Source organism: Eulemur rufifrons, chromosome 9 (genome assembly GCF_041146395.1).
Source record: "Eulemur rufifrons isolate Redbay chromosome 9, OSU_ERuf_1, whole genome shotgun sequence".
Lineage (NCBI taxonomy): Eukaryota > Metazoa > Chordata > Mammalia > Primates > Lemuridae > Eulemur > Eulemur rufifrons.
This window is the reverse complement of record NC_090991.1, coordinates 7,277,332-7,295,673: the sequence shown is the minus strand read 5'-3', so window position 1 is coordinate 7,295,673 and position 18,342 is coordinate 7,277,332. Positions and strand designations below refer to the sequence as shown.

General features: G+C 42.0%; 1 protein-coding gene across 1 annotated transcript in view; it reads right to left on the bottom strand.

Annotated features, from left to right (window-relative positions):
- Nucleotides 1-18,342, bottom strand: part of DNAH9 (dynein axonemal heavy chain 9) — a 306,203-nt gene that overhangs the window by 122,377 nt on the left and 165,484 nt on the right. Inside the window, exons 44-45 of the mRNA XM_069483261.1 lie at nt 9,034-9,196; nt 7,108-7,231 (exon numbers count right to left, since the gene is read on the bottom strand). Of these exons, the coding sequence (XP_069339362.1) occupies nt 7,108-7,231; nt 9,034-9,196 (287 nt within the window). The remainder of the gene's footprint in view (nt 1-7,107; nt 7,232-9,033; nt 9,197-18,342) is intronic.

Below are 18,342 nucleotides of genomic sequence, written 5' to 3'. Positions count from 1 at the left end.
AGATATATCAATATTGTTTTATTTCCTAAACTGGGTGGTAGGTATTTAATCCTTCTTTTTGTATCTCTGGATTATCTAGTAACATACAAGTAACCAACAGCAGACAACACAGTCTTTGCCTTTCATATGGTTGCGATCTTTTTTCACTACAATGGTGGCACGTGCAGCCATTGAGTGCGAAGAACACGGAGAGGACAGTGGATCAATGATTTCCTAGAGAGATAACACCCATGGTAAGTCTTCCACTAAGAGCAGAAGTTAATACAGACAAAGAAGGGGAAAGGGATGAGGTTCAAAAGGAACAGCGTAAGTAATTAAGGATGTCAGGAAACAGCATAGTGTGTTTCTTCAAGGAGTTAAGAATTACAAGATAGTAATAAGGGAAGTAAGGCTCACAAGGAGGGGAGGTAACAGGTTAAAGAGGCTTGGGTTTTATTCTTCATCCAGTTGGGAACTAATAAAGGAATTCTAGTTTAGATGGACTCTTTTGAAAGCAGTGAGGAGAATGGTTTGGATGGGGATATCTGGGAGGTAGGGAGAAGAGTTAAGAAGTGTCCTTTTGTTGAAGCAAAAGACAAGATCAGTGGTAGTCAGGATAGAGATGATATGGATTCAGAAATGGTTAGGGGAAAATTGGTGGCAATTGATTATCTCTTGGATGTAGGTGGTAAGGGAAATGTTAGCAATTCAAGACACAAATTCCTAACTAACTTGGATATAGCTTTTAGTACCACAGAAGAAAAAAAAAAAACAATTTAGTACCAGAAGAAGAAAAGAAAAGTCTGATTACTCCAGCATCTTTTTGCATTACTCTTTGGGAATTTCTGTTTTGCAGCTGTAGAACCAAACAGGTGCCAGTTTAAAGTTCCACTGTCTGTAGTTTGAGGACATGTCTGGTGAGAGGTCCAATGAGTCCACAAAGTATGTCCAAGAGGTTCAGTGCGTGCTTGATGGCTGCTCTTTTGCCCCAAGCTTTGTGTTTTTTTTTTTTTTTTTTTAACTTTTTGAGAGATTGGGCCAGAATTCAGTTTATTTAACAGCATAGATGACTGATTGGTAAGTCCAGTTCCAGATGTTCAGTGGAGGAGAACAATCCAATGCCAAGTTTGTTACAGATATTTCCAGATTCTGCCTTCTCATGTGACGTGTGTAAAACACTAACATGTCAATTCTGGACCTCATCCTAAACACATGGAACATGAGGTGATCGTTTCATGTTCCATATACCAAGAGGGCATTTGACCCAAATATAAAGAAGACAGTCTAGTTCAGAGATGAATAGGAATATGACTTTAGAAGAGAAGGAACCCAAATAGTTATAAACTCTTTCACTAGACTACACAGAGGCTATATGTTATTCATCTTTGAGCACAATACCTGGTAACTGGAGCATAGGAACTTAATAAATAATTATTGAATATATGAATGAATGGAAAGTTATCTAGCCTGGCCGAGGGAAAAGAAATAGTAATTTTGGAATAAAGCAGTTAAGCCTTTTGAAAAACAAAAGGAAACTCTTAACATAAGATCCCAAAGAAAAAGAAAGTACAAAATATGTCATAGTTAGGAGAGGAAGGGACATCACACCTGGTGCTCACTGTAGGGTTTTTTGGAGTGGCTGGTGTCAGAGAAAGAAAGATGAGTAGAGTGCCTTACATCACTAGGTCTTCTTAGCTGGTTAGTGCTAATTGGCAGGGAACCACAGTGAAATGAGCTTTCAGAAGGCTGGGAAGCTGGAGGAAGAGGTGCTGTCCTAAAAAGCCAGGGGATAATTCTGATTTCTCCCTCTAAATTAGAATGGGGCCTTCTGATGCTGAGTTTGGGTCAAGGAGCAACACAGAACAACTTTTGCAAGAATTCTTTAAGTACCTGGGTTTGATGGTCAGTGTACATTCTTCAGGGATTATTATACCAGGTCAATAAGGAAATAGCAAGTATGGAACCTTTCAGGTACAGAAAGGACCTACATTTCATGCACTGTGTCACCAATAGCTGCATAACACCCATTAAAGACTCTGGCAGCCAAGGGAAGTGACTCAAAGATATGCTTCATTTGCTCCTGCCCTGGGTGACCACTTTGCTTCTTGTACAATTATGTATATTTTTCTAATGAAACCAGGAACTTAATTTAAGATTTTTTATGTTGTGTGCAAGATTTCTTCTTGTCAATCTGTAACTCCCTTGAGATGCAACAGCATCAGGTGGGTTTTAAAATACTATGGCTGGTGTTAGAAGTGGGATTCATGAGCCAAATTACCACCATGGTTTGATTGTTAGAAATGGTGCCAGGAAAACGGGATGAAACAATGAGCTAAAGAAGTGTGAGAGGAAACCTATGTCATGAGATCATTGGTTTTCTGTGGGAGATGTTTTGGAAGAAAGTTGCATCAGTGGAATTCACTCACCATACCTTTATATCTAGCCTAATAGGACTTGCACATAACTATAAAGGAATGAGTTAAAGGAAAGGTAGCCCAAGTTACAGTTTTCTAGTCCCTACTGTGTTATTCAAGGGTAAAGTAATTGCATATTCCACAAAATGGAAAAATTTGGAAGATAGTGAAGTTATGAGGAATCCCTGAAGCCTTGACTAGATTGGCAGTCAGTTACTTTTCAGTCAGAAATTACTTGACAGGGAAAATTAGAACTATGATATGCTCTAATTTTCCCTGTTGAAGTTGTTAAGAAAGAAAGGGATGAGAATTAGAAGAAAAAAGTGTTAATCTTAACTGTATCTCCACTTGAACCTGTGTATACAAATCTTGCTATTTTATTTTATTTTATTTTATTTCTGAGATTATGGGGGTATAAACGTTTTGGTTACACAAATTGCTTTTGTACAGTTTGAATGAAAGCTATAAGTTTGCCCATCTCCCTGACAGTGTGCATTGTACCTGTTAGGTGTAACTTTACTCATTGCCTTCTCCCCACTCCCACCTGCTTGATTTCCAACTAGTTTTATTTCCATATGTGCACATAAGTGTTGTTCGATTAGTTCCAATTTAATGGTGAGTCTATATGGTGTTTGTTTTTTCATTCTTACGATACTTAGAATAATGGTCTCCAGTACCATCCAGGTTAATACAAGAGGTATTGGTTCATCTTTTTTTTTTATGGCTGAGTAGTAATCCATGGTATACATATACCACATTTTATTAATCCACTCATGTATTGATGGGCACTTGAGTTGTTTCCACATCTTTGCAATTGTGAATTGTGCTGCTATAAACATTTGGGTGCAGGTGTCTTTTTTAAATAAAATGTCCTTTTTTCCTTTGGGTAAATACCCAGTAGTGGGATTGCTAAATCAAATGGTAGGTCTACTTTTAGTTCTTTCAGGTATCTCCATACTATTTTCCATAGATGTTGCCCCACCAACAGTGTATAAGTGTTCCTATCTCTCCACATCCACACCAGCATTTGTTGTTTTGGGATTTTTTTGATAAAAGCCATTCTCATTGGAGTTAGGTGATATCTCATGGTGGTTTTGATTTGCAATTCCCTGATGATTAGCAATGTTGAGCATTTTTTCATATGTTTCTTGGCAATTGGTCTATCTTCTTTTGAAAAGTTTCTGTTCATGTCTTTTGCTCACTTTTTAATGGGGTTGTTTGATTTTTTCTTGCTGATTTTCTTGAGTTTTTTGTAGATTATGTTTATCAGCCCTTTGTCAGATATACAGCATGCAAACATTTTCTCCCATTCTGTGGGCTGTCTATTCACTCTGTTGATTGTTTTCTTGGCTGTGCAGAAGATTTTTCATTTGATCAAGTTCTATTTATTTATTTTGTTGTTACTATCATTGCTTTGGGGGCCTTCATCATAAATTCTTTCCCTAGGCTGATGTCTTTAAGAGTTTTTCCAACATTTTCTTTTAGAATTCTTACAGTTTCATGCCTTAGGTTTGAGTCTGTTATCCATCATGAATTAATTTTCATGAATGATAAGAGATATAGATCCTGTTTTGGACTTCTGCATGTGGCTATCAAATTTTCCCAACACCATTTATCAAATAAGGATTCTTTTCCCCAGTGTATGTTTTTGTCTGCTTTGTCAAAGATCAGATGGCAATATGAGGATGGTTTTATATCTGGGTTCTCTATTCTTATCCATTGAAAAAACACAACAAAAAATAAAACTACACATCAATATTTCTTATAAATATAGAGGCAAAAATTCTCAATAAAATCCTAGCAAACTGAATTCAGCTGCACATCAAAAAAATAATTCACTACAACCAGGTGGGCTTCATCCAGAGATGCAAGGATGGTTCAACATACACAAATCTGTAAATGTGATTAATCACATAAATAAAGGCAAAAACAAAGACCTTATGATCTCTCAATAGATGTAGAAAAAGCATTTGACAAAAATCAACACCCTTTTATGATAAGAGCTCTTAAAAAAATAGGCATATATGAAACATACCTCAAAATTATAAAATCCATACATGACAAACCCATAGCCAACATCATACTGAATGGGGAAAAATTGAGAGCATTCCCTCGTAGTACTGGAACCAGATGAGGTTGCCCACTCTCACCATTTTTATTCAACACAATGCTGGAAGTCCTAGCCAGAGAAATTAGGCAAGAGAAGGAAATCAAGGGTATCCAAGTGGGGAAAGAAGAGGTCAAACTATTGCTCTTTGCTGATGATATGATCTTATATCTAGAAAAACTCAAATATTCTGCCAAGAGACTCCTGGAATTGATAAACAAATTCAGCAAAGTCTCAGGTTACAAAATCAATGTACACAAATGTACACAAATCAGTAGCATTCCTATATGCCAACAACAGTCAAGCTGAGAATCAAATGAAAGACTCAATACTGTTCATAATAGCAACAAAGAAAATAAAATACCTAGCAATATATTTAACCAAGGAGGTGAAAGACCTCTACAAGGATAACTATGAAACACTCAGGAAGGAAATCACAGAGGATTTAAACAAATGGAAAAACATATCCTGCTTATGGATGGCAGAATCGACATTGTTAAAATGTCTATACTACCTAAAGTGATTTGCCAATTCAATGCCGTCCCCGTTAAAATACCAACATAATTTTTCACAGATCTAGAAAAAATAATTTTATGCTTTGTATGGAACCAGAAAAGAGCCTGAATAGCCAAGCCAGCCTTAAGCAAAAAGAACAAATTGGGAGGCATCACTTTGCCAGACCTCAAGCTATACTAACTACAAAGCTATAGTAACCAAAACAGCATGGTACTGGCACTTGCTGGTTTTTTTTTTTTTTTTTTTTTTTTTTAATACAGAAGCCTTAAAAGGGACCGGTGAGCCTAAAACTCTAAGTTTTTGGAGCTGGCTGATTACATTAAGTTTTCACTGGCAGGGCTTCAGAAATTCATTTGCACTTGAAAAAACTTGTCTTATAAATGAAAAATTAAAAATAATTGAGGAATAAAATTTCAATTGGTAAAAATGTAACAACTTCTTTGTCTCAGACATTATTTTAGGGGGAGGTCACCTGACTAGATTTGAGCCAGTTGAAATACATTGTGAGACTGGCAACATGCCTAGCATCTCTGAAGCTATGTCTTTGGAAGCACAGGTTTATTCTCTTCAGTTGTTTTAGAAATTAGGCTTTAGGGTAGCTTCAGGGGAGGTCAGTTGGACCTCTCTCTCATTATTTAGTAAAATAATAAAAGATGAGGCAGTGTTGTAGGCTAAATACAATTGTAGAAGGTAGTGAGATGTTAAAAAGACAGTATTTTAGGAAAGGGAAAATTTGTTGCATTGGAGGAAAAAAGTTAGTAGGCAAACTCCTGGATATAAAGCTAACTTGGATAGGGCAGGGTGGGAAAGAAATGAGAGTGTGGGATCAATGTAATGCAAGGAATCAGCACAGTAAGGAACCTGGGAAATGGATTCTCATCTGAAATAAGCCAAAGATTGCTCATGGTGCCTGCTAGTGTATGGTATGGACCAGGGACTGCTGGGTCCCCATGTAAGTGACAATAAGATGACATGGGGCACAATGCCATAAAATGTGAAGCAGTGAAATTCCTAGGGATTGTCAGGAGCCATCCTGAAATATATTACTTTATACTACTTATGATATGGGATAGACTATGGAGAAAGGTGCTTGTGATCATGGTCCTTGGACTTCATAAAATAAAGAGTATTTAATCAGAGCCAGGGGGTGGACTGTGGAGAAATGGGCTTTTAACACGCTACAGCTCTGGAGGTAGGAATTTTGTTCAGGAACATTTGTACACTGACTGTTTTTCTTAATGCAGATTAAAAGGTGGTTTTGCAGATGCTGCACTTAGTTTAAAACCAGCAAAGCATATTTTTTCTTTAATTGACAAAAACTCACACATTTATATAAATGCATAATTTATGCATTGTATTGTCTGCCTGGAGATACATACATATATATACACACACATATATATGTATATGTATATGTATATATTTAAATTTGGTGGGGGGGATGGTTGCCATAATTCCTGAATGCCTAAATAAATAAGAACAATGAAGTATCAAGGGTTGAGCTTTCTCCTGAAGTCCCACCTTGCACAGATAGTGTCACAGGGCACTTGACAACCCCTGCCAAGTTCTTTGGGGACCAAGAAAAGCTATGTGGAGATATTCTACATCTATTCCTGCTTCCAAGAGGTTCTAAGTCATTAGTTAATTAAACTGGTAAAGTAATCTTGCCCTATTATATAAGTTTTAGGTGTGCATGTGTGTATTTTCCTGCTAAAGCCTAATCTATCTGAAGTACATGCAGTCTGGTTTCTCTTTGTCTTGGATATGGGGAGGTGGGCAGCACCTTCTTTCTGGGCTCAGGAGATCACCAGCCCCTTCACCTGTTCTTCTTCCCATAATCAGATCTGGCCTCACTAAGAGAGCCCTAAGATTATTGACTGTTTTGTGATGAAAGGAGAATGAAAGATCCAGGACAGTGGGCCCAACATCAACCTTGAGAAGGGCCTTGATGAACCATTCCTTTGCTATATCAGTTTTATTCCTCATTTCTCTGACCTAGCTCTTCTGATCTAGGACCAAGTTTCCACCTTTGAATAGTTCTGATTCCAGGGGGAATTTATTAGAGACACCAAAGTGCAAGGAGTCTCCTACCAGATGCCAAGAGATCATTGATGAGCACGAGGAACCTCTCATCAGCCACCTGGGCGTCCGTCATGAGAAACACCGTGCTGAGGTTCTTTACCCCGGCTTTCAGACACAGGCTGGCCAGGTCCACCTGCAGGAATAGCAATATCAGAGATCGCTGAGAAGAAGGTCCCCTTGAAAGACTTCCCCAACCCACTCTCTAGGGATGGAATTATTATATTTTTGTCTACTTCAATGGGAAATAAAGCAAAGTGACAACGCAAGGCAGGGAGGAGTGCTCTGCAGCGCTGATAGGGAGGAAACTACACCTTGTTCCCGGGCCTCATTGCCAACAGAGGTGGCCAAGTTAAACTACAAGGGATGGCCTTTAATCCATCCAACCGCAGTGGCTCCTTTGGAGTGCCTGCTTTGTGCAAAGAGGTTACAGATTCTCAAAGGCCAGAAGTGGTCTCCTATTCATCTGTTTTACTTATATCCTCATACAAGCGAATGACCTGCTCCAGAAGGCAAGTGCTTGCTCTTGGTCTTAACTGAAGAGATGAATGTATCTTATGATAGCAGTGTCTTGTGTTCTTATGACTAGCTCCAGCAAAAGATTTTTGTTGAAAAAATATATTGGAGACACACACACGCAACACACAATCACCCACAGGAAATCATATCCATTCAAAACGGCAGGTGGATGAAGTTTGGGGCTAGGATGCTAAGCTTGGTCAATCTTGGCTCTTTTGCAGTATGACCCTCGCCAGACTCAGCCATCAGTCCCTTAGGTTGTTCCTCTCTCTTCAGCACCACTCAGGCTATTCCCTAAGAGCATCATGCATTCCTTCACCACAGGGCTAGCTCAAGGTCCAAGTAACTTCCCTTTAAAGATATTAATCTTCCTGCTAGATCAATGGTTCCCACCTTATGCTTTTACAGAATGATCTAAGACAGTGTTTCTCAACTCTCACAGGAATCATCTGGAAGATACTTTGAAAAATCGTGGTCCCCAGATTGCCAATCTATTCCAGATCTGTTAAATCGGAATATCTGGGGATGGAACAAATGCATCACCATTATTCAAAGATCCCCAGTGATTCCAGTACAAAGCCAAGGTAGAGACCCACCATCTCAGATCATTCTGTAAATGCATAATTTCTATCACACTATCTTGTCTTTTTTGGAAGAGCTAAAGAAAGACCTACTATGAACTTGATGTATGACTTTAGACTTAGCCAGTCATCGAGAGGCTGAGCTGTGGTTTCAGAGCCGTGATGAGCCTCTCCTATCAGGCCGGGAGATTACGAGGGCAGGTGGGTGGGCCTGGCTCAGTGCTGGCTGGAGTTCTCCCAGCCACAGCAGCAGCAGCATCCTGATAGAAGTCGCACCGTGGCTTCCTATGACTGCTGTGGCCATGGAGAAAAGGGCGGGGACTGGACAAAATGACATTTCAAGGCTGTATCCAAGGTCTCGCTTCACTTTCCAGAGCACGCATGGGTACTCCTAAGTGCCTGCGGTCTGAAACCAGGAAATGTCATCGAAGGTCTCAGGGGCCTGTGGTTACTGAACCTGTCCTTTAAAATATGAATTTCTTAGGAAACTTGGGCAGACCTTCGGAATTCCTCCTAAGTCTACTGGAGCTGCTGGCAAGCTGTGTGCTGAATGTGATACAGATGTGCTTCTGACGGGGGAGAGCTGAGGCCCCACAGACGCAGTTAGGGCAGCTGACGCCTCACCAAGGCAGACCTTGGAAAGGCCACCTGTTCTCAGGCCGCATCTAAAGAGAAAGGAGCCACTCACGTCACAGCCTAGAATCTAAGAAGAAAATGGGCAGATGACAAAGGGAAGACTCTGGGCTGAGGACTTGGAGAACTGACCACGGATGACGGGGAGTTGTGTGTGGTCGGAGGGAGGCTGCGTCTCCCCACCACGGCCGCCCGGCCATCTCACCTTGAAGTCGGGGGTCTGGTAGCCCTTGCGCAGCGTGATCTGGAAGACATCCATGGAGCTGATGGAAGCCGCAAGCCTGGTCAGACTCTGCTTGCCGCTCCCACCCACACCAACCAGCAGAGCGTTTCCCCGCGGGGACTCCAGGATGCGGTTGATACGGCAGCTGGAGGGGAGCAAGCATAGGCATGTTGCATGATCGGACTCACGGCAGCGAGAAGCAGGTATGGAGGCCTGAGTGGCAGCAGGAGCCTTCCTGGCAGGTGCACCCCAGGTGGGGCTGTGGGAAACTTTAACCTGATTGTCCTCAGACTTGGCCTCACCTTCTTGCCTTAGTATAGTGAAGTTGCTGCTGCTTTGCCTTAAGCCACAGCCTCCAGTGACCCAGTGACAGTGCAGGGAGGGCCCATGGAGAGACAGGCAACTTGAGGGGCTGATTGTGATGGGGAGGGGACCCAGGATACCCTCTCTCTACTCCTTGGCCACGCCTGACCCTGCCACCTCCCCCCACTTCACTTCTTTTGGGCAAGAAGAGGGGACGGAAAAAGAGAAAGGTAGGAAACAGGTAGTAAGAAAAAGGAATAAGGGAAGCCTAGAGGACAAGGCAGGAGACGTTTGTTCCTCTTAGGAAAGAGGGGAGCAAGAGCAAAGTCAGCAGGGTATGGACAGGGATCCGTGACTTAGCTCTTCTCTCTCCCTTCCTCAACCCTTCCCGGACATCGATGGCTCTTGTGTGAGTGTTTATGGATTCTTATTGTCAACACACAAGACACTCCTGACTCTGGTGTTCCCTGGGCAGCCTTGTCCCCACTCTCATGTTCCCCTCCCACCCCCAGCAATGGGGTCTGTTCCTGGCCTCATTCCCTCCAGGGGAAACTGCTCCTCCTGCCCCTTTGGCCCTTCTTAAAGTTCTGCCCTCCCTTGGGCTGCTCCCAGCCTCTCCTCCAGGGTGCACTGCCAATCTTGTCTTCACGCTGGATCCTAGCCTAAAGGGCGAGAAGTGATTGCCAATCTCTTCTTTAACCCCTCTCAACTGTATGTAGACCTTATGAATTCACAGCTGAATTCTACCATCTAGACATACAAAGAGCTGGTACCCATACTACAGAAATTATTCCATAATATTGAGAAGGAGGGAATTCTTCCCAACAAATTCTATGAAGCCAGTATAACCTTGATAACAAAACCGGGAAAGGACACAACAAAAATAGAAAACTACAGACCAATATCCCTTATGAATACAGGTGCAAAAATCCTCAGTAAAAGACTAGCAAACCAAATTCAGCACCATGTCAAAAAATAATCCACCAAGATCAAGTGGGCTTCATCTCAGGGATGTAAGGATGGTTCAACATATGTAAATACATGTGATTCACCACATAAACAGAAGCAAAACCAAAAACTATATGATCAACTCAATAGATACAGAAAAAAACATTTGACAAAATTCAGTATGCTTTCATGATAAAAACCCTCAACAAACTAGGCATAGAAGGAACACATCTCAAAATTATAAAATCCATAGAAGGCAAACCCACAGCCAACATCATGCTGAATGGGGAATAGTTGAAAGCATTCGCACTAAGAACTGAAACAAGACATGGGTGCCCAGTATCATCACTTCTATTCAACATAGAGCTGGAAGTCCTAGCCAGAGCAATCAGACAACAGATAGAAATAAAGTGTATCCAAATCAGGAAAGAGGAGGTCAAACTACTGTTCTTTGCTGATGACATGATTTTTTGCCTAGAAAACCCCAAAAACTCCACCAAGAGACTCCTGGAATTGATAAATAAATTCAGCAAAGTCTCAGGCTGTGACATCAATGGGCATAAATCAATCAGTGGCATTTCTATATACCAATAACAGTCTAGCTGAGAGTCAAATCAAAGACTTAGTAGCATTCACAAAAGCTACAAAGAAAATAAAATACCTAGAAATATACTTATTTAAGGAGATGAAAGATATGTACAAGGAGAACTACAAAACACAGAGGAAATAAATTGCAGAGGACACAAACACATGGAAAAACATATCATGCTTATAGATTGGCACAATCAACATTGTTAAAATGTCCATACTAGCCAAAGTGATATACAGATTCAATGCAATCCCCATTAAAATACCAACATCATAATTCATAGATCTAGTAAAAATAATTCTATGCTTTGTTTGGAACCAGAAAAGAGCCTGAATAGCAAAAGCTATTTTAAGCAAAAAGAAAAAATCTGGAGGCATCACATTACCAGACTTCTAACTATACTACAAGGCTATGGCAACCAAATTAGCATGGTATTGGTATAAAAATAGAGACATAGACCAATGGAACAGAACAGAGAACCCAGACATAAAACTATCTGCCTATAACCAACTGATATTCGACAAAGCAGACAACAACATACACTGAAGAAAAGAAGCCCTATACAATAAATGTTGCTGGGAAAACTGGATAGCCACATGCCGAATAAAACAGGACCCATATCTCTCACCATTCACAAGAATTAATTCAAGATGGATAAAAGATTTAAATTTAAGGCATTAAACCATAAGAATTCTAGAGGAAAGTCTAGGAAAAACTCTTCTTGATAATGGCCTAGGCAAAGAATTTATAAACATATCCCCAATGGCAATCACAGCAACAACAAATATAAATAAATGGAATTTGATTAAATTAAAAATCTTCTGCACAGCTAAGGAAACAATCAACAGAGCAAACAGACAACCTACAGAATGAGAGAAAATATTTGCAAACTATACATCTGATTAACGGCTAATAACCAGAATCTCCAAAGAACTCAGGCAAATCAGAAAAAAAAAGTGCTCAACATCACTCATCATCAGGGAAATGCAAATTAAAACCACAAGGAGATATTACCTTACCCTGTTAGAATGGCTTTCATTAAAAAGCCTGAAAACAATAGTTGCTGCATGGATGCAGAGAGAAAGAAACGCTAATATACTGTTAGTGGTACTGCAAATTAGTACAAACTCTATGGAAAACACTATGGAGATTCCCCAAAGAATTAAAAGTAGACCTACCATTCAATCCAGGAATCCCACTACTGGGTGTCTACCCAAAGGAAAAGTCGTCATTTTATCAAAAATACAGCTGCACTCAAATGTTTACTTCAGCACATTTCACAATTGCAAAGATGTGGAATCAACCCAAATGCCCAACTCACAAGTGGATTAAAAAAAATGTGATACACACACACATACACACACACACCATGGAGTACTACTCAGCCATAAAAAGGATGAAATTAATGCCTTTTGCAGCAATTTGGATGGAACTGGAGACCATTATCCTAAATGAAATATCTCAAGAATGGAAAAACAAACACCACATGTACTTGCTATTAAATTGGAAATAACCAATGAGAACACATGTACATAGAGGGAAGTAAAACTCAGTGGAAATCAAGCAGGGGTTGGGGGGGAGGAGGGGAGCATCAAACATCTATCTAATATATACAATGAACACTATTTGGATGATGGGCACAAGTATAGCTGTGACTCAAGTATTACAAACGTGAGCCATGTGACCAAAAACATTTTTATCCCCTTAACATTTTGAAATTAAAACAAAGTGTATATGATTTAACAACTACCATCAACAGTGGGTAAGAAAGTCTAGCCTCCAACCCTTGGTGACACTGGGTGTAACATACATATATATATATATATATATTTTATTTTTTTTTTGAGACAGAGTCTTGCTTTGTTGCCTGGTTTAGAGTGCCGTGGCATCAGCCCAGCTCACAGCAAACTCAAACTCTAGGCTCAAGCTATTCTCTTTCCTCAGCCTCCTAAGTAGCTGGGACTACAGGTATGCACCACCATGGCTGGCTAAGTTTTTCTATTTTTAGTAGAGATGAGGTCTCACTGTTGCTTAGGCTGGTCTTGAACTCCTGAGCTCAAGCAATCCTCCTGCCTTGGCCTCCCAAAATGCTAGGATTACAGGCGTGAGCGACTGTGCCCAGCGTACATATATATTTTAACCTACCAATTTAATGGTTGAAAATATTATGGTTTTAATCTTTATTCATTTGACTTCTAGGGAATTGAACATTTTTCATGTTTATTTCATCACATATTTTTTCTTTTGTGAATTTTCTGTTCATATCCATTGCCTACTTTTCAATTGAAGTGTTCTTCTCTATTTGTAATACTCCTTTATGTATGTTTTGAATTATCCTCCAATCTGGCACTTTTACCTTCTAGTTTTCTTCAAGGTGCTTTAATGTAGAGAAATTTTTAGGACTTAAAATTGTATGTAGTTGACTGTTAAATTTTATATAGTTAAAATGTATTCACCTAAATATTCAGGAGTTATTTATTGACCTACATTTAGTTCTTTTATGATTTTACTTTTTCACTTTAATTATGTAATTGTGATACTTATATTCTCTCCTGTACCAGATAGTTTACACTTCTCTTGCTGTCTTATTAAACCATAATTTCTAGATTTCTGAAGAGTGCATATACTAATTTTGTATTCTCTACAGTGCTAGGACTATTGAAGATATCCAATGTATTTTTGTTACGTTTAAACAGAACAACCCATTTGGGGTGATGTACGTGATCATTCCTTATGCCAGGTACGAGAGAGAATCTGCTTTTTGTCTGTATTAGATGGTGCCTGATGAAAGGCCCTGTCTCTTGATTCAGAAAGGGCGGGCGGGAATGAGTAAGTAGGGAAAGAGAGAGACAAGTATGGAGGAGGGGGAGGAAGAGTCCAACTGGATTCTGGAAGCTCTATTCTGGAAGCCTGAACTCAGCTTAGCATGGCTCACGTTATTCAATATCTAAATGGGAAGTGCATCGTTAGAGATGAAGTTTCCAAAGAAGAATGGTTAAGTCTGCAACCGTCAGCATTAGACTCCAGCTGGGGATTCATTAACAACCTCTGACGAGGGCAAAGGACTCTGCATTTAAATTACAAAATTTAAAAAGAAGATCAATATTCTAAAAGGCTCCTGGGCCAGAAAACCAAGGCTGTCTAAGTTAAGCCCATTACTGAATTTCTGGGAGATTCACAACAATAGCTGAAGATGCACCACAGCACAGCTGGAGGAAGTTGGTTTATTGACGACTAAACACATGCGTGCGTGCACCCCCCCCCCCACACACACCCAGAGGACTGGTGATACTTGGGGCACAAAAGAGGTACATCTGTAGTCTCTTGTTTTGTTAGTGATTGCTAAGTGATTCTAAGAGGAGAAGAAAGGAGGCAGAAAATATTTGTAGGAGTAAAAATACAAAGGGACAAAAAAAGATGGATGGAGATTATGCCCAAAATAGGGCAAAAGATATAGTTTAAGGGTTTAAGAAAAAGCAGAACAAGAATCTGCAGAAATAGTGGAGGAAGTCAGTAGAAAAGAAAAATGGTACTACTAAAAATAGAAACCAACATCTCAAAGAAAAAGACCCTAATATTTATTGACTGCTTATTAAGTGCAAAGCACTTTGCTTAGATAGCAACAACCCTATCATGCAGGCATTTTTATTTTCCCCATTTTCCAGGTGAGAACATTTGAGGCTTTGGGAAGTTAAGTATCCTCCCAAAGCATCCCAGCCAATTTGCGGCAGAACCATTTGAACCTGGGTCCAGCTCTATCCCCAGAACCCGTGTGTATAACCAGCACACAGTGCTCCATTATTGGGTTTTGCATCAAAGAAGCAGAAAGGGAGAGAAACAAAGCTGGGGAAAGGTGTAGGGAAATCAAACAAAAGAAAATGCTAAGAACTCAAGAAACGAGAATAAACAGGCAGATGGAGTCAGATGAGCATGTGTTTTATTGTACCGTAAAAATAGACTCTCACCTTGGCCCCTGGACCTGCGGGTTCCAGGGAAGGCAGATACATACTCCTTCCTCTCTTCCCTGTCCTACTCCCTCCTGGGGTCTCAGGGCGGGAGACCTTCCTGGAGTGAGTTCAAAACCCTCTGAGCTGTGTGCAGCCAAGTGAGGCCGTGGAATCTTCCCACACTGTTGGGGTATCTCTGTATTTCTCCCGGCACTGTTAGGTGCTGCCTGTTCTGAGCTAAGAAGGGAGTGCTCTGCTCTGGCTGGCTGGCAAAGGCAGCAGAGAGGTCAAAAAGCCCCAGGGAGGGGAGGGGAGGGCAATACAAGGATAAAGGAATGGGACATTGATATCTTTAAACAAATGTACAGGAAATTATTAATAAATCCAAATACACTTTAGTCTTCAGAGTTGGCCCCTTCCAGGCAGTTCATTTTTCCAGTTATTTTGTCATTGCTAAAAGTGGAAACTGTCTTCAGAGTCTGTTTACGAGCCTCAGAAGGAAAGCCAGTTTTCATAGCCAGTCCTTAAAACGATATTAGTCAGTTTGATCACCCATGTTGGAAACTGCATTGACCGAATGACTTGCTATTCTCCCAAATTAAATTCACTCTTAAAGGACAAAGACTTGCCTCAGTTCCAAGACTATGACAGAGGTGCTGGTAGCTCTTAAAGAGGAGGGAAGATACTTGAGCTTCACCAGGTTAGTCAGCAGACTTTCTAATCCCTCATTTACTGAACCTGGGCTACGCACTGGGCATCGTCTAAGGGGCTGGGGTTTGAGCAGCAAGCAAGACAATGTGCTTAAGGAGCTTACGTTGGGTTGGGGGAGAGAAAAAGGTATATGAAGAAATGCATGGTGCGATGGTCTCGGGCACAGACTCTGGGGCCAGATGTGAGCGTATGTTTTGACTCACCTATTTATGAGGTGTGTGATCTTAGGCAACTTCTCTGCTCTCTCTGGATCTCAGTGTCCTCATTTATAACACAGGGATAATTATAGACTTCACCTTCTTCGGGGTTTTTGTGAAAACTAAATGCATCAATACATGCAAAGCACTATGCACCAGGCCCACAGTGAGCTCTACGTCTAGCGTAGTTCTTACATGGCATATCAAAGCCACCTTCTCAGGGGGCCTTCCTGATGACCCTACTTAAAATGGGGATCACTCCCAGCACTTTCTGCCCCCTTCCCTCTCCATTTCCCTCTGCATAGGACACACTAAGAGGTCTTACTGAGTACCTGCCAGGTTCCAGACACTGCCTCGGGTATTGGGGACCTAGCATTGAATAAAACAAAGATCCCTGCACTCATACGAAATATGCATTGGGTGAATGGATGGATGCAAACCAGTAGATAGAGTGGTTAATCACGACAAATGCAGTGGTGTGCGTGGGGGGTGTCACGTAGCACAGGTGAGGACCTAGCAAGAGGCGGGGCTGTGGCAAGAGCTGTTTCATTCAAGTGCTGAGAAGTGGGCAGGGGGGGGATTAGAGGTGAGGAGGTAGGACAGGATGGGCAACCCTTTTGCTGAGTTTTGTCACGAGCGGGAGCAGAGAAATGGGGGCAGTAGATGGAGAGAGATATAAGGGTCCAGGAATAGTTGATTATTTTTTGATAAATGAAAACGTGGCAGGTTTGTGTCCTGGTGCATGTGATCCAGGAGTTAATGATGGGTAAGATGAAAGAATGGCGAGAGAAAAGGGAGGGGACAGCGAGAGGGAAGAGGAGTGGGGGAGAGAGGGAGAGAAGATAATTAATTTACGCAAAGAATGAAGTCTCTGAGAAGGCATGAGGAGATGGGGTCCAAGCACACACAGAGGGACTGGCCTTATGTAGGAACAGGGCTGTTCCCTAACAGCAATAGCAGGGAAGGCAGGGTCGTGGGTGGGAGGCAAGGTGGGATATGCATAGGGTGTTAGATTTGATGACAAGGTGGTGTGATAATTCTCCTGGTCACTTTCATTATCTTTGTGAAAGAAGCGATGTGTTCGTTACCTGGGAATGAAGAAAGAGGAAGGTGGTTGGAAGTTTGAGAAGAAAGGACGAATGTGTAATGTGCTATCACAAGACAGCAAGAGGAGCAAAGTGCCAGGGTAGTGGAGGATGATTTCTTGCAAGGTTGAGAGCCTATCTGATATTTGTGGCTGCAAATCTGAAGCAGAACTAGTCAACGTGGTCGGGGACTTTTCTTCAACAATGTCCAGCTGCTTAGGGGCAGGTGCAGAATAAGAAGACAGTGGGGTTTAATCACAGTGGGGTTTTGTCACATGGACACAAAGACAGGAGAGTTTGGGGAGCTGGCACTGGGATGGCGGAGTCTATGGTGGTTAAAAAGGAAAGTAAAGACATGATAGGCAGAGGGATAAAGAGGTTTGAGAAAGTGGCTGGTCCAGGGAAGGAAGTCTTGATGAAGTTTAAGAACAGCTGGAACAAAACTGCAGAGCAGGTGAGTGGAAAGGTGGAAGGTACATGCCAGAGAGTGCGGTGTCTGAAGCTGAGATTTCGGAGGTGGGCCCATGATTGCAGACTGCTATTCTAGGGTAGGGACGCGTGAACAAGGGCTGAGGTGGGGTGGAAGGAATGATCGTGGGAGTCAAGGGGGCCAAGGAACAGAAGGACGTGCTGGACAGATCCTGGGAGTGAGTCAGGTGTGGGTGAGGAGAGAGAGGGCCCAGCAGCCAAGGCCACGGGTGGACGATGGGGAGTGGCTGGAGGTCAGCAGGGACGGTAACAAGGAGAGAGAAGGAGTGCCAACGCTGGGTTGTGTTTCAAGTGAACTGGGGTCTGTGAAGGACAAGAGGAGAAAGGACTTGAGTGCGCCCTTGTGGTGGGGCTGGGGAGCGGGAAGACACTCCCATCTAGAGCCTGGGGCACAGAGGATGGGGAAGGAAACACCACTTTCCCCAACTCAGGGCCAGTCGGGTTTCAGGTAGAATCTGGCAGTGAAGGGAAGGTCGCAGTGAGGCAGATTTTGCAGCTGAAGACCACGAACTCCTCCCGGCAAGGTGGAAGAGTTTTGGAGGGTGGCCGGGTGGGAAGTGGGACTCAGACGGGGACTGTAAGGAGCAGCACAGGGGGCAGCACTGGTGGGAGCGCAAATTATCTGAGAGGCTGGTGATTACTCTCAGTGATCCGCTGGACAGCACCAACACTCAAAAAGATATTTAATTTTTGAAATAGTTTGCACTTGAACAAAAACACTGTATCTCGCTTTTTTAAAAAAAACTGTCCTTTGACCAGTAGGGGTGGTAGTGATGGGGGTCCTGAGCTGTCCTGGACCTCAAATCCTCCCTGGTGTCACCATGATCACACCCAGGGATACACAGTGACAGACCGGGAAGTGAAGCCAGTTCTGTGCTGCCCCCTGGGGCCAGTGGCGGGAGCTGCAGCTGCTCTGCCGGCAGCCATCTTGCCCTTCATGGCGGAAGCGGAAGCTGCCTCCCTGGCTTTATGAAAGTGTCCTCAAATAACCAAATGGAACCCCTGTCCTCGGGAAGAAGCAG